The sequence below is a fragment of the Electrona antarctica genome (genome assembly GCF_951216825.1).
Source record: "Electrona antarctica genome assembly, chromosome: 13".
Classification (NCBI taxonomy): Eukaryota; Metazoa; Chordata; class Actinopteri; order Myctophiformes; family Myctophidae; genus Electrona; species Electrona antarctica.
Window position 1 is genome coordinate 51,896,527 of NC_136794.1, and position 22,338 is coordinate 51,918,864.

Here is a 22,338-nt window from a genome sequence, read left to right on the forward strand (position 1 = left end):
TTGAGCCACGGACCACGTTTGATGACATTTAGCCTCTCAGACCCATTTGAGCCACGGAATACCATTTGATGACATTTAGCCTCTCAGACGCATTTGAGCCAAGGACCACCATTTGATGACATTTAGCCTCTCAGACCCAAAACCACCTGGAACCTCAAGGACCTCAAGGACCCCTGGTGGTCCCCGGACCACCTGGAACCCCCTCGAGGACCCCTGGGGGTCCCCGGACCACCTGGAACCTCCTCAAGGACCCCTGGTGGTCCCCGGACCATCTGGAACCCCCTCGAGGACCCCTGGGGGTCCCCGGACCACCTGGAACCCCCAAGGACCCCTGGGGGTCCCCGGACCACCTGGAACCCCCTCAAGGACCCCTGGGGGTCCCCGGACCACTGCTATAGGTCTAATGTCTGCCAATACCAATGATTAAATAATAAAGTGCCATAAAGCAGTGTTTCCCAAACCTTTTCATGTCAAGGACCCCCAAAATGACACTAATGAGCCCCGCGGACCCCCATTTGAAAAGCTATGCCAGGGACCCCCATGAGAGAAGATCTTTACATCTCTGGCAGTGATTCTCAACCTGTTTAATTTCAAGGACCCCCATTTAATGGCATTTCTATCTCTTGGACCCCCAATTTATATTGTGAAATCAATGTTAATTTAAGTCTGAGAGTGTACAAATGGACCCATAAGGGTCCATTTGGTCCTGGACCCAGACCCAAGTTTGTGTATTGACTGAAATATAATGAAATGTACCCATTCTACATACTGTGAAATATAATGAAATGTACCCATTCTACATACTGTGAAATATAATGAAATGTACCCATTCTAGATACTGTGAAATATAATGAAATGTATCCATTCTACATACTGTGAAATACAATGAAATGTACCCATTCTACATACTGTGAAATATAATGAAATGTATCCATTCTACATACTGTGAAATACAATGAAATGTACCCATTCTACATACTGTGAAATATAATGTTCAATACATCAATCAATCAATCAATCAATAAATAGTTATTATTATTATTATTATTATTATTATTATAGGTGTTAAGTGCTCAGATAGTATTTGGTAGAATTTACATTATTTCTCCTCATTTTAAGACCCATTTGCAAAAAATAAGCCAAATCTAGGCTTTGCTGCCATCCAGTGGTGTTATTGGAGATTTTTAAATGAATGGATGGTTGATGAGCGCCGAGAAAAATATATAAATAACAATAATAGTAACGATATTAAATGTTTATGGGTTTTAAAGACGTTCTAAAACATAATTATTTCATTTTATACGACATTAATAACAATAATAGTAACGAATATTAATTGTTTATGGGTTTTAAAGACGTTCTAAAACATCATGATGTGTTTGTTTCATTAGCGCTGTTAAAACACCGCCAGAAACCATGAGATCACTTCCGCCTGCTCTTCAAAAAAAACAGTTGGTCCGTTAAGTGACACGGTTATAACAATAAGAGCACTTCCGCCTGCTCTTCAAAAAAAACAGTTGGTCCGTTAAGTGACACGGTTATAACAATAAGAGCCTTTCCGCCTGCTCTTCAAATTAAAACCAGTTGGTCCGTTAAGTGACACGGTTATAACAATAAGAGCACTTCCGCCTGCTCTTCAAATTAAAATTAGTTGGTCTGTTAAGTGACACGATTATAACAATAAGAGCACTTCCGCCTGCTCTTCAAAATAAAACCAGTTGGTACGTTAAGTGACACGTTAAAAACAATAAAAGCACTTTCGCCTGCACTTCAAAATAAAACCCGTTGGTCCGTTAAGTGACACGGTTATAACAATAAGAGCACTTCCGCATGTAAGGGAAACCAGGAAGCGGTCTTTCTGATGAAAACAACAGATCTACAAGCTCACAACGAGTCGCATCGGGACGCCTCGTGGGCTTGTAGATCTACTACTTTCGTTTGTTAGGGATTCTCAAATGATGTAAAAACCAAGTCGTGCGTTTTTTAAACGCACGACCCCCATGTATTTAAATCGACAGTTGTTTTAAATAATGTTCTATCATTTAGTTCAACAAATAAACATTTAATTTAATTAAACGCATTAAATGCTCTAATTAATAATGTACTGAAATGCGTGGTGGTGTAATGACCACATGCACCCACAGAGCGGCGCTAATGTACCGTACCGTACTGTAATGTAATGAAGAGGTTTTCAACCCTTTTCACATCAATCCATTATTTATTGTCTCTGTATTTGAGCCACGGACCACCATTTGATGACATTTAGCCTCTCAGACCCATTTGAGCCACGGACCACCATTTGATGACATTTAGCCTCTCAGACCCATTTGAGCCACGGACCACCATTTGATGACATTTAGCCTCTTTTGATTGATTGATTGAAAATTGTATTAACAGTTTGCAGAATTACAGTACATTTCAAGCACAAACTCAATACAAAGGCTGTTAACTGTGAGTGGACGACCCAATTAAGCATTACACTTGTTTACAACAGGGTCCACCATGTTCAATTCATCAAAAGACCCATTTGAGCCATGTATTGATGTTGGTACCATTAGGAGAGATAACAGGCAAACGTTGATCAAAATAACAATTCTTCTACATTCTCTAATTGTGTAGACATCTTGTAAATGAACAACGGATAAAAAAATATGCGATTAATTTGCGATTACATAATTTGAATCGATTTGACAGCCTAAAATAGTAATGCAGATGTAATGTAGATGTAATGTAACTCTTGAGAGAATAAAATGAAACATATTACACTCTCAAGAGTTAAAGATCTAATAAAGGGTCCATTTGGTTACCAACTCAATTTAGAACCAAATGGACCCTTACAGGTCTGTAACTCTGAGAGTGTAACACATGGAACCAAATGGACCCTTATGGGTCTGTAACTCTGAGAGTGTAACACATGGAACCAAATGGACCCTTATGGGTCTGTGACTCTGAGAGTGTAACACATGGAACCAAATGGACCCTTACGGGTCTGTGACTCCGAGAGTGAAACACATGGAACCAAATGGACCCTTACAGGTCTGTAACTCTGAGAGTGTAACACATGGAACCTCTGTGACTCTGAAAGTGTAACACATTGATTAACCAATTGTACCCCTGGCCTACAGTTCATGAAATAAGTGAAGTCACAACTCACTGACACGTCATCTCCACGAGGGGGCGCTGTTGTTCCATTAACACCACATGGGCCTGCATGGCCCCATGGTGGCCCGCAGGGGGCGCGGATGGGCCGAACATCAGCATTAATCAGCAGAACCAGCTGTGCGTTCGTATGGGCGTGTACTGTGTACACACACACACACACACACACACACACACAGTGTAGTCTCTCCTCCACGAGCAGACAGACTGAAACACGCAGTCAGCTGATCATTATATTCTCTCTATCGTGGATCAATATATATTAATAATAATAATACAGCGGTCTGTCGGTGGATCAAAGGATATTATTGATCATTCTGTGGATCAATTTATCGATGGAATAAATAAAGCTTTCTCTCCAGAACAGAACAGCTGTTGAACAACAACCACAACCACACACACACTGGTAAGATCTGTTTGGCTTGGTTTATTCACAGGATGTTTTGGGTGTCATTTGGGTGACATTTGGGTGTCATTTGGGTGTCATTTTGGGTGTCATTTTGGGTGTCATTTTGGGTGTCATTGCTGCTCAGAAACAAACGTCTCGACTCGCTGTGTTTCTAAATGTTTGTCTAGTTTAGAGTTGGAGTCATTGTTGTCATGGATGACCTCATCCTGGTGTTTGTCTGTTATATTTATAACCTTTCCATCTTCATAAAGCTTCATGTTTCAGATCTAAAGCTCTGTCCTCACAGCCTCGGATGGTCGGATCCTCCTCGGGTTGGAAGAAGAACCGGATCCTCACTGTTGTTACAGAAAAACACTTTAATCACATCCCTGGACATTTTCACTATTAGAGTTATAATGTGTTCAGACGTGCAGTACACCTCACGACCGACAGGGGCGCCGAGTTGAAAGCACTGAGACAAACGTCCAGGGATGTGATTATAAAGTGTTTTTCTGTAACAACAGTGAGGATCCGGTTCTTCTTCCTACCCGAAGAGGATCCGACCATCCGAGGCTGTGAGGACAGAGCTTTAGATCTGAAACATGAAGCTTTATGAAGATGGAAAGGTTGTTAATGTAGTGAAACAAACACCAGTATGAGCTTCATCCATGACAGACATGTGACTTTATAGATACTGTTTGATGTCCTCTGGTGCAGGCAGACAGACAGGCAGGCAGGCAGGCAGACAGACAGACAGACAGACAGACAGACACTGAAGTGAAAACAGTGGGGGGGGGGGGGGGGGGGGGTAGACGCCAGGTGTGTTTTTGTACTGGAAATGTCAATACAGATTTAATCTGGAGTGTGTGTGACACACACACACACACACACACACACACACACACACACACACACACACACACACACACACTGTAGTGTATTCCAGAGCTGTTTGAGAGGTAATGAGCTGCTGTGTGTTCAGTCATTAAATGGTTAAAACAACGAGTAGATCTACATTAACCGGCTCCAAGAAGAGAGACCACATCACCCCCTAACCCCTAACCTCTAACCCCTAACCCCTAACCCCCGTCCTGGCTCCAAGAAGAGAGACCACATCACCCCCTAACCCCTAACCTCTAACCCCTAACCCTAACCCCCGTCCTGGCTCCAAGAAGAGAGACCACATCACCCCCTAACCTCTAACCCCTAACCCTAACCTCTAACCCCTAACCCTAACCCCCGTCCTGGCTCCAAGAAGAGAGACCACATCACCCCCTAACCCCTAACCCCTAACCCTAACCCCCGTCCTGGCTCCAAGAAGAGAGACCACATCACCCCCTAACCTCTAACCCCTAACCCTAACCCCCGTCCTGGCTCCAAGAAGAGAGACCACATCACCCCCTAACCCTAACCCCCGTCCTGGCTCCAAGAAGAGAGACCACATCACCCCCTAACCCTAACCCTAACCCCCGTCCTGGCTCCAAGAAGAGAGACCACATCACCCCCTAACCCCTAACCCCTAACCCTAACCCCCGTCCTGGCTCCAAGAAGAGAGACCACATCACCCCCTAACCTCTAACCCCTAACCCCCGTCCTGGCTCCAAGAAGAGAGACCACATCACCCCCTAACCTCTAACCCCTAACCCCTAACCCTAACCCCCGTCCTGGCTCCAAGAAGAGAGACCACATCACCCCCTAACCCCTAACCCCTAACCCCCGTCCTGGCTCCAAGAAGAGAGACCACAACCCCCTAACCCTAACCCCTGTCCTGGCTCCAAGAAGAGAGACCACATCACCCCCTAACCCTAACCCCCGTCCTGGCTCCAAGAAGAGAGACCACATCACCCCCTAACCCTAACCCCCGTCCTGGCTCCAAGAAGAGAGACCACATCACCCCCTAACCCTAACCCCCGTCCTGGCTCCAAGAAGAGAGACCACATCACCCTCTAACCTCTAACCCCTAACCCTAACCCCTGTCCTGGCTCCAAGAAGAGAGCCCACATCACCCCCTAACCCCTAACCTCTAACCCCTAACCCTAACCCCCGTCCTGGCTTCCCTCCACTGGTTACCAGTGAAGTTCCGAATTCATTTCAAGTCCCTTTTGCTTGTTTATAAAGCTCTGAATGGCCTAGCCCCGCCCCCTGCCTACATCACAGACCTGGTAAAATACCCCCCCCACCACTATAGGCACCTTTAGATCCACAGACCTTGAGCTTCTAGATGTCCCGACAACCAAGTCGAGGCTCAGAGGTGACCGTGCCTTCTCAGTTGAGGCTCAGAGATGACCGTGCCTTCTCAGTTGAGGCTCAGAGATGACCGTGCCTTCTCAGTTGAGGCTCAGAGGTCACCGTGCCTTCTCAGTCGAGGCTCAGAGGTGACCGTGCCTTCTCAGTTGAGGCTCAGAGGTCACCGTGCCTTCTCAGTCGAGGCTCAGAGGTGACCGTGCCTTCTCAGTCGAGGCTCAGAGGTCACCGTGCCTTCTCAGTTGAGGCTCAGAGGTCACCGTGCCTTCTCAGTCGAGGCTCAGAGGTGACCGTGCCTTCTCAGTTGAGGCTCAGAGGTCACCGTGCCTTCTCAGTTGAGGCTCAGAGGTCACCGTGCCTTCTCAGTTGAGGCTCAGAGGTCACCGTGCCTTCTCTGTCGCACCCCCCCTAGGCTGGGGAACACCATCCAGTGGCAGCGGTGGCCGAACGGATAGCGGCGCGGTCTAGATACCGGAAGGTTCCCAGTTCGAACCAGCCGTCCGACACGTTAAAATTACCACCGCTGAAATGCCCTTGAACAAGGCATCAACCACTACGATGAAATGTGTTCTATGAGCAGGGCCTGGCTGGAAACAAGTTCTTGAGCTTAGCCCAGATACCCTGGGTAAATATAGATTTCATTTCATTTCATTTCATTTCATTTCATTTCATCCCCTACTGGCCTACTCCATTAGAACCTCCCCCTCCATTGACGTTTTTAAATCCAGACTTAAAACCCTGTTTTACTCCCAAGCATTTGATTGCCCGTGACCTTGTTTGTGTTTTTAAGTATATTGTTTGATTTTTTATAATTGTGCTTTTATTGTCTGTAATTTTCTTTTGCTGTGTTCTCTCTATCTGTAGTTAGAGTTAGCGGTTAGGGTTAGGGTAGGGTCTCTATCTGTAGTTAGGGTTAGAGTAGGGTCTCTATCTGTAGTTAGGGTTAGGGTAGGGTCTCTATCTGTAGTTAGGGTTAGGGTAGGGTCTCTATCTGTAGTTAGGGTTAGGGTAGGGTCTCTATCTGTAGTTAGGGTTAGGGTAGGGTCTCTATCTGTAGTTAGGGTTAGGGTAGGGTCTCTCTCTGTGGTGTTGATGAAATGTCTGTACAGCACTTTGTTTTTAAATGTGCTTTATAAATAAAGGTGATTTGATTTGATACAAGTTCACAACGCTTGGAAACATGACAATTCTGTCTGACAGATCTGACAGACCACAGCCATAATGTGGAAATGATGTGTTGATCACCACATGACGCTCAGTTTGACTGGCCAATCAGAGCCATGCAAATGTCTGTCTGTCTGTCTGTCTGTCTGTCAAGAAGGCCAAAGGTCAAGAAGGGTGTGTCATCATTTCCATGAAACTGATGTGCGTGCGTGCGTGCGTGCGTGCGTGCGTGCGTGCGTGCGTGCGTGCGTGCGTGTGCGTGCGTGCGTGCGTGCGTGTGTGTGTGTGTGTGTGTGCACTGCTGTGGATAAAGGTGCTGGATGTGAAGTGGCTTCAAAGGTGAATGTTGTTGAAGTGATGACATCACAGAGTCATGTGACGCTGTGTGAGAGTCACACTCTTTAACCCATTTAGGTCTGTCTTCTAAATCCTGACAGTTTTCTGAAAAACCTCATGTTTCTGTCAGTGGTTCAATATTTCACCTCAATACCTCAAACAAAACCTCATGTTTCTGTCAGTGGTTCAATATTTCACCTCAATACCTCAAACAAAACCTCATGTTTCTGTCAGTGGTTCAATATTTCATGTCAAGGACCCCAACAATTATCTGTCTTTGGCCTCGTACGAGTCCACGACCCCCATCTGAAAATATGTTGTTCCAGGGACCCCATCTGAAAATGTGTTGTTCCAGGGACCCCCATCTGAAAATGTATTGTTCCAGGGACCCCCATCTGAAAATATATTGTTCCAGGGACCCCCATCTGAAAATATATTGTTCCAGGGACCCCCATCTGAAAATATATTGTTCCAGGGACCCCCATCTGAAAATATATTGTTCCAGGGACCCCCATCTGAAAATATATTGTTCCAGGGACCCCCATCTGAAAATATATTGTTCCAGGGACCCCCATCTGAAAATGTGTTGTTCCAGGGACCCCCATCTGAAAATGTTGTTCCAGGGACCCCCATCTGAAAATGTTGTTCCAGGGACCCCCCCAGAAGCAAAGATTTTGAGTTAAAAACGTTGGCTCTGAAAGAATATATATTCAAAGATTTGAGGCACATTTTCACGATTTTTCAAAAGCTAAAGAATAACATAATGCTTAAAACACCAAATGGGTTCCTGCCCAGAATGGGTTAAATGCGTGGTCCCCTGGAACTCCCTCAAGGACCCCTGGGGGTCCCCGGACCCCACTTTGGGAACCACTGACATAAAGTATGTGTAGAATGTATACATTACAGTAGTGATGTCATAAAGTATGTGTAGATATTACAGAACCGTATTACATCACGGTATCAGATATTACATCAATAAGGTAATGATGTCATTATGACTGCATGCCGACACTGTAGGGTTCCCACCGTCATGCAACTCCTTGGAACGTTTTTGAGGGGCCCTAGCCCCTCCCCTAGCCCCTCCCCTGGCCCCTCCCCTGGCCCCTCCCCTGGCCCCTCCCCTAGCCCCTCCTATACACAGGTTTAATGTTTGTTTTTAGTTCAATGTTTGTTAAATTGTAAACACCAATGACAATGAAGGGAACATTTACGTCATAATGTCCCTCATTACGTCATATATATTGTTAATGGTGTTGAATGTTTGTGTTTGCACCGTTTGTTTTACATCACCATTACAGGGTTAGGCGCCCCTCACTTCACACGGGTGTGATTTTTGAGGGGTGCCAGCCCCTCCTATATACAGCTTTAATGTTTGTCTTTCAACGATGTTTGTTTAAGAAAACAATAGAGAGAAATGTAATGTTTGTTTTGAGGACTTAAACAAACATTATGTTGTAATTGATGTTGTAAGATGATAAGAGCGCCCCTCACTTCACACGGGTGTCATTTTTAAATTAGTAGGGGAGGCTGAACAAACACGCACATCTATACCTATAGGCTGGGTGCTGGATCACATCTATACCTATAGGCCGGGTGCTGGATCACATCTATACCTATAGTCTGGGTGCTGGATCACATCTATACCTATAGGCCGGGTGCTGGATCACATCTATACCTATAGGCTGGGTGCTGGATCACATCTATACCTATAGTCTGGGTGCTGGATCACATCTATACCTATAGTCTGGGTGCTGGATCACATCTATACCTATAGGCCGGGTGCTGGATCACATCTATACCTATAGGCTGGGTGCTGGATCACATCTATACCTATAGGCTGGGTGCTGGATCACATCTATACCTATAGTCTGGGTGCTGGATCACATCTATACCTATAGGCCGGGTGCTGGATCACATCTATACCTATAGGCCGGGTGCTGGATCACATCTATACCTATAGGCTGGGTGCTGGATCACATCTATACCTATAGGCTGGGTGCTGGATCACATCTATACCTATAGGCCGGGTGCTGGATCACATCTATACCTATAGGCTGGGTGCTGGATCACATCTATACCTATAGGCTGGGTGCTGGATCACATCTACACCAATTGATGCTCCCAAAATATCTTTACCATTCAGTAAAGATATTTTGGGAAAAATAATTTCTTCATTTGTGATTTTTAAATTAGAAATAACTTTTTCCAGTATTTGAAAAGTTTTTAAATGCATCAAAGGTCCTGGAAATGTATCATTTTTGGGGTAATTATTTTGTAAATAAGCAACATTTCCAATACATTTTTTTCACGATATACCGGTATGTAACAAAAGTAGTTGTTTTCTCCGAATGCAGCATAATGTATACGGGGCGTTACAAAAAGAACAGATCTACAGGCTCACACTTGGCTTCAGCGTGATGCGTAGTTAGCTTGTAGGTCTGTTCCTTTCCTTTGTCATGTGACACCAACCTGTGCAGCAACACGACAGACTCATTATTGCTATAATTATAGTCCTGGAAATTGGGTTAAATATCCTGGAAAAGTTTTGGAAAAGTTTAGTATTGTCATTGGAAAAAATGTGACCACTTCTGACTTCTGATTAAAGTCATTTTTTCTTTTTTCTTTTTTTTCATGTCATGTGAAAGCAGGGAATCATAGCTTCAAACTGACATATTGGTTGTTCAGTTTGACCCACCAGTTTTGGAGATGTGGCTTATAGAGTAATGTCTTGCAGAGAAACGGCGAGTTGAGAAAACAGGCTTGAAAGGTTCACTTCTGTGGTCTCTAACATTACACCTAGCTACATGTTTAAGCATTTATTTCATATTTACATGTCTTCTGTGGACTCTAACATTACACCTACCTAAATGTTTAAGCATTTATTTCATATTTACATGTCTTCTGTGGACTCTAACATTACACCTACCTACATGTTTAAGCATTTATTTCATAGTTGACATTCAGCTCGATTTCAGCTCTGACACTTATTTCAGACATGCTCCAGTATGTGAAGAGTCTGCCTGTGATATTAACTCATTTTGGATAAAAAAATAAAAAATAAAATCAGTTTTTCTCCTCCTCAACAGTTAGTCTTGTTTAATCCTCTCCTGAACAGTTAGTCTTGTTTAATCCTCTCCTCAACAGTTAGTCTTGTTTTCTCCTCTCCTCAACAGTTAGTCTTGTTTAATCCTCTCCTCAACAGTTAGTCTTGTTTAATCCTCTCCGAAACTAGTGTTCTGTAGGGTTCTGACTGTAACCTGACTCCACTCAGCCTGCAGCTCTGACCTACATATGACCTACTTACACGTACCTGCTCATTGGTCTGTCTGTCTGTCTGTCTGTCTGTCTGTCTGTCTGTCTGTCTGTCTGTCTGTCTGTCTGTCTGTCTGTCTGTCTGTCTGTCTGTCTGTCTGTCTGTCTGTCTGTCTGTCTGTCTGTCTGTCTGTCTGTCCATTGAAGGACAAACAGGTGTCTTTGTGTCCAGTAGACAACAGATGTCGCACAGCTGCGTCTAGATTCTCCCGGCGGATCCTGCCGGGAGCTGCCTCTGCTATAGAAAGCATAGGTGGACCCCAGGCTAGTCAGTCAGTCAGTCAGTCAGTCAGCCAGCCAGCCAGTGGTACTGATGTTTTTGTCTCCCTCTAGTGGCCAGATGAAGACCTGCTGATGTCTGCTGGACTCTGAACACCAGGAGATGTTCACCTGAACCTGGTGCTGTTGAGCAAGGCATGTTTACTACCTCCCTACACCCATTCACCCTACAGCCTACAGCCTATCCTACATCCTACCCATTCACCCTAAGACCCTAACCCATTCACCCTACAGCCTACACCCTATCCTACATCCTACCCTAACACCCTAGGGGCGAGCATACACGTATGCTGCCCGGCACTGGGAACTGGGGTTTATGCTAACAGCTAGCGGTAGAGATAGTTAACTCATATTTCACTGTTAACTCATGGTGTTTTTTCTCCACTAGATGTCACTGTTAACTCATGGCGTTGTTTCTCCACTAGATGTCGACGACGACAGAGAATGGAATGGGAGGACCTCGTAACACCAACCCAGAGAAGACCTATAAAAAGGTAAAGGTTTCAACAGGCAGTGCAGTAAGGCTGTACCCTAGCCCTTTTTTTAGGACTCGAACTTCGGCAGGAATTTACGAGCGAACATCCGGACCATTTGTTTCTAATTAATTAAAAAAATAACCTTTGAGATATCCGTCTAGACCAGAGCGCAGCGCGTCTCCCCTGCTCTTTATCAATCTCTCTCGTCTCTCCCAACACACACACACACACACACACACACACACAATCAAGCGGCTCCGCGAAAACAGCTGATCTGCGAGCTTGCTGGCAGACGACAGCGTATAGTTTGCTCGTTAGCTGTCACTCGTTCATTTGTTCCACCTGTGTAGAAGGCTTCTACTAGAAGCGCATTGAAGTGGGCACAGGAAAAAAGCAGAACCTCTGTCACCGTGGCCGTTTTGCTTAACAATGATCAGAGTTCACTTCTTTTTAGCAATAGGCTATGTGATGAGCATATGCTAATATATTATGGCTGCTAAGAACGGTTCCCTCTATCAGCGATCATGCTGGGGTGTGTGTGTGTGTGTGTGTGTGTGTGTGTGTGTGTGAGTGAGTGAGTGAGTGAGACGCGTCAGACATTCCATTCAATGGAACTCTTTTGTTCTCACAGAACAAGGTGAGAAAGGTCAATCACCTCAGCTGCAGGCCAATCAACATATTAATGTGCAGTTGTGCACGGGAGACTTTGGAGAGGGACAGAAGAACATGCAGGAGATATTTCTTTAAAAAATCATAACTTCTGACAGGAATGCATTAGAAACCTACTTTTGTTTTACATGCTCATATCGCATTCTCGCCGAGATATATTTTCGAGTTAATAAAAAAGAAAAAAAAATATTTTTGTTTTTAATAAAAAATAAAAAAACGAATGGTTCAAGCCCATTAATTAAGATTCGAGTGCCAACCCTAACGAGCGAACATTCGAACCTTGAATGTTTGGGGACAGCCTTACAGTGCAGTGCCCCCTGGTTGCTGGCATGGACCTCTGGGCACCAGGGTGGTTGGCATGGCCCTCTTGGCACCAGGGTGGTTGGCATGGCCCTCTGGGTACCAGGGTGGTTGGCATGGCCCTCTGGGTACCAGGGTGGTTGGCATGGCCCTCTGGGTACCAGGGTGGTTGGCATGGCCCTCTGGGTACCAGGGTGGTTGGCATGGCCCTCTGGGCACCAGGGTGGTTGGCATGGCCCTCTGGGCACCAGGGTGGTTGGCATGTCCCTCTGGGCACCAGGGTGGCTGGCATGGCCCTCTGGGCACCAGGGTGGTTGGCATGGCCGTCTGGGCACCAGGGTGGTTGACATGACCCTCTGGGCACCAGGTTGGTTGGCATGGCCCTCTGCGCACCAGGGTGGCTGGCATGGCCCTCTGGACACCAGCGTAGCTGGCATGGCCCTCTGGGCACCAGGGTGGTTGGCATGGCCCTCTGGGCACCAGGGTGGTTGGCATGGCCCTCTGGGCACCAGGGTGGCTGGCTAGGCCCTCTGGGCACCAGGGTGGCTGGCATGGCCCTATGGGCACCAGGGTGGCTGGCATGGCCCTCTGGGCACCAGGGTGGCTGGCATGGCCCTCTGGGCACCAGGGTGGCTGGCATGGCCCTCTGGGCACCAGGGTGGTTGGCATGGCCCTCTGGGCACCAGGGTGGTTGGCATGGCCCTCTGGGCACCAGGGTGGTTGGCATGGCCCTCTGGGCACCAGGGAGGCTGGCATGGCCCTCTGGGCACCAGGGTGGCTGGCATGGCCCCCCCCCCCCATCTGCTCAGGGGCCACTCTGTCAGGTGGCTCAGGGGCCACTCCGTCACAGGGGCCACTCGGGAAAATTCCAAAAGTCAAAGCTAAAAATGTCAAATCAAATCAAACTTTATTTGTATAGCACATTTACAACAGCCAAAGCTGACAAGTGCTGAACAGAGTAAAACAAGACAGTAGAGCATAGCAGTATAAAACAATGAAAAGAGACAATAAAATATAAAACAGAGCATACAATAGCACAGAGCAGGAAATCAATATACAGGTAAATCAGGTGCAGTTAAAGGCGAGGGAGAACAGATGAGTTTTGAGGAGGGATTTAAATCCCTCCTCAAAAGTCATCTGAACTCGACCAGCAGAAGCTTGTCCGCAGACCTTAATGCTCTAGATGGGACGTAGGGCACAATTAGGTCAGAGAGGTAGGAGGGAGAGAGACCGTGAAGTGATTTAAAAACAAATAAAAGCACCTTAAAATCTATTCTGAACTTAACAGGGAGCCAATGGAGAGAGGCCAGAACAGGGGTGATGTGGTCTCGTTTTTTGGTTCCGTTGAGAAGACGGGCAGCTGCATTCTGCACTAACTGCAGGCGCCTAAGTGACGCCTGGTCGATACCAGTGTACAGAGAATTGCAGTAATCAATTTGTGTTGAAATGAAGGCATGGATGACCATCTCGAGCTGTTTGGGGGGAGGTACGACTTGATCTTAGCAATAGTTCTAAGTTGGAAGAAACTCGTTTTTACAACGGAGCTTATTTGTTTATTAAATTTAAAATCTTTGTCAGGATTATTTTGAAACATTTACAAATACATTTTGTAACAGACTCTACACCACTAACTAGTCTACCACCTAGTCTACTGGTCCACCAAGCTACTGCACCACTAACTAGTCCACCACCTAGTCTACTGGTCCACCAGGCTACTACACCACTAACTAGTCTACCACCTAGTCTACTGGTCCACCAGGCTACTGCACCACTAACTAGTCTACCACCTAGTCTACTGGTCCACCAAGCTACTGCACCACTAACTAGTCCACCACCTAGTCTACTGGTCCACCAGGCTACTGCACCACTAACTAGTCTACCACCTAGTCTACTGGTCCACCAGGCTACTACACCACTAACTAGTCTACCACCTAGTCTACTGGTCCACCAGGCTACTGCACCACTAACTAGTCTACCACCTAGTCTACTGGTCCACCAGGCTACTGCACCACTAACTAGTCTACCACCTAGTCTACTGGTCCACCAGGCTACTACACCACTAAATAGTCTACCACCTAGTCTACTGGTCCACCAGGCTACTACACCACTAACTAGTCTACCACCTAGTCTACTGGTCCACCAGGCTACTACACCACTAACTAGTCTACCACAGAGTCTACTGGTCCACCAGGCTACTACACCACTAACTAGTCTACCACCTAGTCTACTGGTCCACCAGGCTACTGCACCACTAACTAGTCTACCACCTAGTCTACTGGTCCACCAGGCTACTACACCACTAACTAGTCTACCACCTAGTCTACTGGTCCACCAGGCTACTGCACCACTAACTAGTCTACCACCTAGTCTACTGGTCCACCAGGCTACTACACCACTAACTAGTCTACCACCTAGTCTACTGGTCCACCAGGCTACTGCACCACTAACTAGTCTACCACCTAGTCTACTGGTCCACCAGGCTACTACACCACTAACGAGTCTACCACCTAGTCTACTGGTCCACCAGGCTACTGCACCACTAACTAGTCTACCACCTAGTCTACTGGTCCACCAGGCTACTACACCACTAACTAGTCTACCACCTAGTCTACTGGTCCACCAGGCTACTGCACCACTAACTAATCTACCACCTAGTCTACTGGTCCACCAGGCTACTGCACCACTAACTAGTCTACCACCTAGTCTACTGGTCCACCAAGCTACTACACCACTAACTAGTCTACCACCTAGTCTACTGGTCCACCAGGCTACTGCACCACTAACTAGTCTACCACCTAGTCTACTGGTCCACCAGGCTACTGCACCACTAACTAGTCTACCACCTAGTCTACTGGTCCACCAGGCTACTACACCACTAACTAGTCTACCACCTAGTCTACTGGTCCACCAGGCTACTGCACCACTAACTAGTCTACCACCTAGTCTACTGGTCCACCAGGCTACTACACCACTAACTAGTCTACCACCTAGTCTACTGGTCCACCAGGCTACTGCACCACTAACTAGTCTACCACCTAGTCTACTGGTCCACCAGGCTACTACACCACTAACTAGTCTACCACCTAGTCTACTGGTCCACCAGGCTACTACACCACTAACTAGTCTACCACCTAGTCTACTGGTCCACCAGGCTACTGCACCACTAACTAGTCTACCACCTAGTCTACTGGTCCACCAGGCTACTACACCACTAACTAGTCTACCACCTAGTCTACTGGTCCACCAGGCTACTGCACCACTAACTAGTCTACCACCTAGTCTACTGGTCCACCAGGCTACTGCACCACTAACTAGTCTACCACCTAGTCTACTGGTCCACCAGGCTACTACACCACTAACTAGTCTACCACCTAGTCTACTGGTCCACCAGGCTACTGCACCACTAACTAGTCTACCACCTAGTCTACTGGTCCACCAGGCTACTACACCACTAACTAGTCTACCACAGAGTCTACTGGTCCACCAGGCTACTACACCACTAACTAGTCTACCACCTAGTCTACTGGTCCACCAGGCTACTGCACCACTAACTAGTCTACCACCTAGTCTACTGGTCCACCAGGCTACTACACCACTAACTAGTCTACCACCTAGTCTACTGGTCCACCAGGCTACTACACCACTAACTAGTCTACCACCTAGTCTACTGGTCCACCAGGCTACTGCACCACTAACTAGTCTACCACCTAGTCTACTGGTCCACCAGGCTACTGCACCACTAACTAGTCTACCACCTAGTCTACTGGTCCACCAGGCTACTACACCACTAAATAGTCTACCACCTAGTCTACTGGTCCACCAGGCTACTACACCACTAACTAGTCTACCACCTAGTCTACTGGTCCACCAGGCTACTACACCACTAACTAGTCTACCACAGAGTCTACTGGTCCACCAGGCTACTACACCACTAACTAGTCTACCACCTAGTCTACTGGTCCACCAGGCTACTGCACCACTAACTAGTCTACCACCTAGTCTACTGGTCCACCAGGCTACTACACCACTAACTAGTCTACCACCTAGTCTACTGGTCCACCAGGCTACTGCACCACTAACTAGTCTACCACCTAGTCTACTGGTCCACCAGGCTACTACACCACTAACTAGTCTACCACCTAGTCTACTGGTCCACCAGGCTACTGCACCACTAACTAGTCTACCACCTAGTCTACTGGTCCACCAGGCTACTACACCACTAACGAGTCTACCACCTAGTCTACTGGTCCACCAGGCTACTGCACCACTAACTAGTCTACCACCTAGTCTACTGGTCCACCAGGCTACTACACCACTAACTAGTCTACCACCTAGTCTACTGGTCCACCAGGCTACTGCACCACTAACTAGTCTACCACCTAGTCTACTGGTCCACCAGGCTACTACACCACTAACTAGTCTACCACCTAGTCTACTGGTCCACCAGGCTACTGCACCACTAACTAATCTACCACCTAGTCTACTGGTCCACCAGGCTACTACACCACTAACTAGTCTACCACAGAGTCTACTGGTCCACCAGGCTACTACACCACTAACTAGTCTACCACCTAGTCTACTGGTCCACCAGGCTACTGCACCACTAACTAGTCTACCACCTAGTCTACTGGTCCACCAGGCTACTACACCACTAACTAGTCTACCACCTAGTCTACTGGTCCACCAGGCTACTGCACCACTAACTAGTCTACCACCTAGTCTACTGGTCCACCAGGCTACTACACCACTAACTAGTCTACCACCTAGTCTACTGGTCCACCAGGCTACTGCACCACTAACTAGTCTACCACCTAGTCTACTGGTCCACCAGGCTACTACACCACTAACGAGTCTACCACCTAGTCTACTGGTCCACCAGGCTACTGCACCACTAACTAGTCTACCACCTAGTCTACTGGTCCACCAGGCTACTACACCACTAACTAGTCTACCACCTAGTCTACTGGTCCACCAGGCTACTGCACCACTAACTAATCTACCACCTAGTCTACTGGTCCACCAGGCTACTGCACCACTAACTAGTCTACCACCTAGTCTACTGGTCCACCAAGCTACTACACCACTAACTAGTCTACCACCTAGTCTACTGGTCCACCAGGCTACTGCACCACTAACTAGTCTACCACCTAGTCTACTGGTCCACCAGGCTACTGCACCACTAACTAGTCTACCACCTAGTCTACTGGTCCACCAGGCTACTACACCACTAACTAGTCTACCACCTAGTCTACTGGTCCACCAGGCTACTGCACCACTAACTAGTCTACCACCTAGTCTACTGGTCCACCAGGCTACTACACCACTAACTAGTCTACCACCTAGTCTACTGGTCCACCAGGCTACTGCACCACTAACTAGTCTACCACCTAGTCTACTGGTCCACCAGGCTACTACACCACTAACTAGTCTACCACCTAGTCTACTGGTCCACCAGGCTACTACACCACTAACTAGTCTACCACCTAGTCTACTGGTCCACCAGGCTACTGCACCACTAACTAGTCTACCACCTAGTCTACTGGTCCACCAGGCTACTACACCACTAACTAGTCTACCACCTAGTCTACTGGTCCACCAGGCTACTGCACCACTAACTAGTCTACCACCTAGTCTACTGGTCCACCAGGCTACTGCACCACTAACTAGTCTACCACCTAGTCTACTGGTCCACCAGGCTACTACACCACTAACTAGTCTACCACCTAGTCTACTGGTCCACCAGGCTACTGCACCACTAACTAGTCTACCACCTAGTCTACTGGTCCACCAGGCTACTACACCACTAACTAGTCTACCACAGAGTCTACTGGTCCACCAGGCTACTACACCACTAACTAGTCTACCACCTAGTCTACTGGTCCACCAGGCTACTGCACCACTAACTAGTCTACCACCTAGTCTACTGGTCCACCAGGCTACTACACCACTAACTAGTCTACCACCTAGTCTACTGGTCCACCAGGCTACTACACCACTAACTAGTCTACCACCTAGTCTACTGGTCCACCAGGCTACTGCACCACTAACTAGTCTACCACCTAGTCTACTGGTCCACCAGGCTACTGCACCACTAACTAGTCTACCACCTAGTCTACTGGTCCACCAGGCTACTACACCACTAAATAGTCTACCACCTAGTCTACTGGTCCACCAGGCTACTACACCACTAACTAGTCTACCACCTAGTCTACTGGTCCACCAGGCTACTACACCACTAACTAGTCTACCACAGAGTCTACTGGTCCACCAGGCTACTACACCACTAACTAGTCTACCACCTAGTCTACTGGTCCACCAGGCTACTGCACCACTAACTAGTCTACCACCTAGTCTACTGGTCCACCAGGCTACTACACCACTAACTAGTCTACCACCTAGTCTACTGGTCCACCAGGCTACTGCACCACTAACTAGTCTACCACCTAGTCTACTGGTCCACCAGGCTACTACACCACTAACTAGTCTACCACCTAGTCTACTGGTCCACCAGGCTACTGCACCACTAACTAGTCTACCACCTAGTCTACTGGTCCACCAGGCTACTACACCACTAACGAGTCTACCACCTAGTCTACTGGTCCACCAGGCTACTGCACCACTAACTAGTCTACCACCTAGTCTACTGGTCCACCAGGCTACTACACCACTAACTAGTCTACCACCTAGTCTACTGGTCCACCAGGCTACTGCACCACTAACTAGTCTACCACCTAGTCTACTGGTCCACCAAGCTACTACACCACTAACTAGTCTACCACCTAGTCTACTGGTCCACCAGGCTACTGCACCACTAACTAGTCTACCACCTAGTCTACTGGTCCACCAGGCTACTGCACCACTAACTAGTCTACCACCTAGTCTACTGGTCCACCAGGCTACTACACCACTAACTAGTCTACCACCTAGTCTACTGGTCCACCAGGCTACTGCACCACTAACTAGTCTACCACCTAGTCTACTGGTCCACCAGGCTACTACACCACTAACTAGTCTACCACCTAGTCTACTGGTCCACCAGGCTACTGCACCACTAACTAGTCTACCACCTAGTCTACTGGTCCACCAGGCTACTACACCACTAACTAGTCTACCACCTAGTCTACTGGTCCACCAGGCTACTACACCACTAACTAGTCTACCACCTAGTCTACTGGTCCACCAGGCTACTGCACCACTAACTAGTCTACCACCTAGTCTACTGGTCCACCAGGCTACTACACCACTAACTAGTCTACCACCTAGTCTACTGGTCCACCAGGCTACTGCACCACTAACTAGTCTACCACCTAGTCTACTGGTCCACCAGGCTACTGCACCACTAACTAGTCTACCACCTAGTCTACTGGTCCACCAGGCTACTACACCACTAACTAGTCTACCACCTAGTCTACTGGTCCACCAGGCTACTGCACCACTAACTAGTCTACCACCTAGTCTACTGGTCCACCAGGCTACTACACCACTAACTAGTCTACCACAGAGTCTACTGGTCCACCAGGCTACTACACCACTAACTAGTCTACCACCTAGTCTACTGGTCCACCAGGCTACTGCACCACTAACTAGTCTACCACCTAGTCTACTGGTCCACCAGGCTACTACACCACTAACTAGTCTACCACCTAGTCTACTGGTCCACCAGGCTACTACACCACTAACTAGTCTACCACCTAGTCTACTGGTCCACCAGGCTACTGCACCACTAACTAGTCTACCACCTAGTCTACTGGTCCACCAGGCTACTACACCACTAACTAGTCTACCACCTAGTCTACTGGTCCACCAGGCTACTACACCACTAACTAGTCTACCACCTAGTCTACTGGTCCACCAAGCTACTGCACCACTAACTAGTCTACCACCTAGTCTACTGGTCCACCAGGCTACTGCACCACTAACTAGTCTACCACCTAGTCTACTGGTCCACCAGGCTACTGCACCACTAACTAGTCTACCACCTAGTCTACTGGTCCACCAGGCTACTACACCACTAACTAGTCTACCACCTAGTCTACTGGTCCACCAGGCTACTACACCACTAACTAGTCTACCACCTAGTCTACTGGTCCACCAGGCTACTGCACCACTAACTAGTCTACCACCTAGTCTACTGGTCCACCAGGCTACTACACCACTAACTAGTCTACCACAGAGTCTACTGGTCCACCAGGCTACTGCACCACTAACTAGTCTACCACCTAGTCTACTGGTCCACCAGGCTACTACACCACTAACTAGTCTACCACCTAGTCTACTGGTCCACCAGGCTACTACACCACTAACTAGTCTACCACCCAGTCTACTGGTCCACCAGGCTACTGCACCACTAACTAGTCTACCACCTAGTCTACTGGTCCACCAGGCTACTGCACCACTAACTAGTCTACCACCTAGTCTACTGGTCCACCAGGCTACTACACCACTAACTAGTCTACCACCTAGTCTACTGGTCCACCAGGCTACTGCACCACTAACTAGTCTACCACCTAGTCTACTGGTCCACCAGGCTACTGCACCACTAACTAGTCTACCACCTAGTCTACTGGTCCACCAAGCTACTGCACCACTAACTAGTCTACCACCTAGTCTACTGGTCCACCAGGCTACTGCACCACTAGTCTAAACATGAAGGAAACACAGAGTAAAAAGACACAATTCCATCTGAATTATAATAATGATAATAATGATAATAAGGACAAACCTCAATGAACAATGTGATTAATGATGAAGTTACAGCAGCTTCTCTCTCTCTGTGAAGAGAACATCATTATAATGATCAGATTATCACATATAATAATGTAAATATATATATAATATAAATACATATTATAATATAAATACATATATAAATGATCAGATTATCTCAGGTGAATAAATCACTAAGTGGTTAATACTCGGGTGACATCATCAGGCCTTCTCTAGGACTAAACAATACTAAACACCTACAATACAATATAATAATAATACAATACAATACAATATAATAATACAATACAATATAATAATAATACAATACAATACAATATAACAATACAATACAATACAATATAATAATACAATACAATATAATAATAATACAATACAATACAATATAACAATACAATACAATACAATACAATACAATACAATACAATACAATACAATACAATAATAATACAATACAATACAATACAATACAATACCTACAATCTGGTTCAGAATAACTCTTATTGGTGTGACCGTGACAGGATGCAGATACAAGTTTCAAGTTTATTTGAAAGACATCATTACATAACAATATGAATTATGATGTTTCTACACTTTGAGACACAAGAGGACATCATTACATAACAATATGAATTATGATGTTTCTACACTTTGAGACACAAGAGGACATCATTACATAACAATATGAATTATGATGTTTCTACACTTTGAGACACAAGAGGACATCATTACATAACAATATGAATTATGATGTTTCTACACTTTGAGACACAAGAGGACATCATTACATAACAATATGAATTATGATGTTTCTACATTTTGAGACACAAGAGGACATCATTACATAACAATATGAATTATGATGTTTCTACACTTTGAGACACAAGAGGAGATCATTACATAACAATATGAATTATGATGTTTCTACACTTTGAGACACAAGAGGACATCATTACATAACAATAGGAATTATGATGTTTCTACACTTTGAGACACAAGAGGACATCATTACATAACAATATGAATTATGATGTTTCTACACTTTGAGACACAAGAGGACATCATTACATAACAATATGAATTATGATGTTTCTACACTTTGAGACACAAGAGGACATCATTACATAACAATATGAATTATGATGTTTCTACACTTTGAGACACAAGAGGACAAGTAATAAAATACATTAACCCATTTAGACCTACAAATGCCTTCTAAATCTAAATCCTGACAGTTTTCTGTCAGTCGTTCTCAAACTATTTCATGTCAAGGACCCCCAGAAT

At 46.4% G+C, this 22,338-nt stretch overlaps 1 protein-coding gene across 2 annotated transcripts in view; it reads left to right on the forward strand.

The window, feature by feature from the left end:
* The first annotated feature begins 3,312 nt into the window (after positions 1-3,312).
* Positions 3,313-22,338, forward strand: part of pip5k1bb (phosphatidylinositol-4-phosphate 5-kinase, type I, beta b) — a 47,105-nt gene continuing 28,079 nt past the window's right edge. For both annotated transcript variants that reach the window (XM_079518743.1, XM_079518744.1), the window contains exons 1-3: positions 3,313-3,565; positions 10,937-11,017; positions 11,308-11,376. In XM_079518743.1, the coding sequence (XP_079374869.1) occupies positions 11,308-11,376 (69 nt within the window). In that variant the 5' untranslated portion in view covers positions 3,313-3,565; positions 10,937-11,017. The remainder of the gene's footprint in view (positions 3,566-10,936; positions 11,018-11,307; positions 11,377-22,338) is intronic.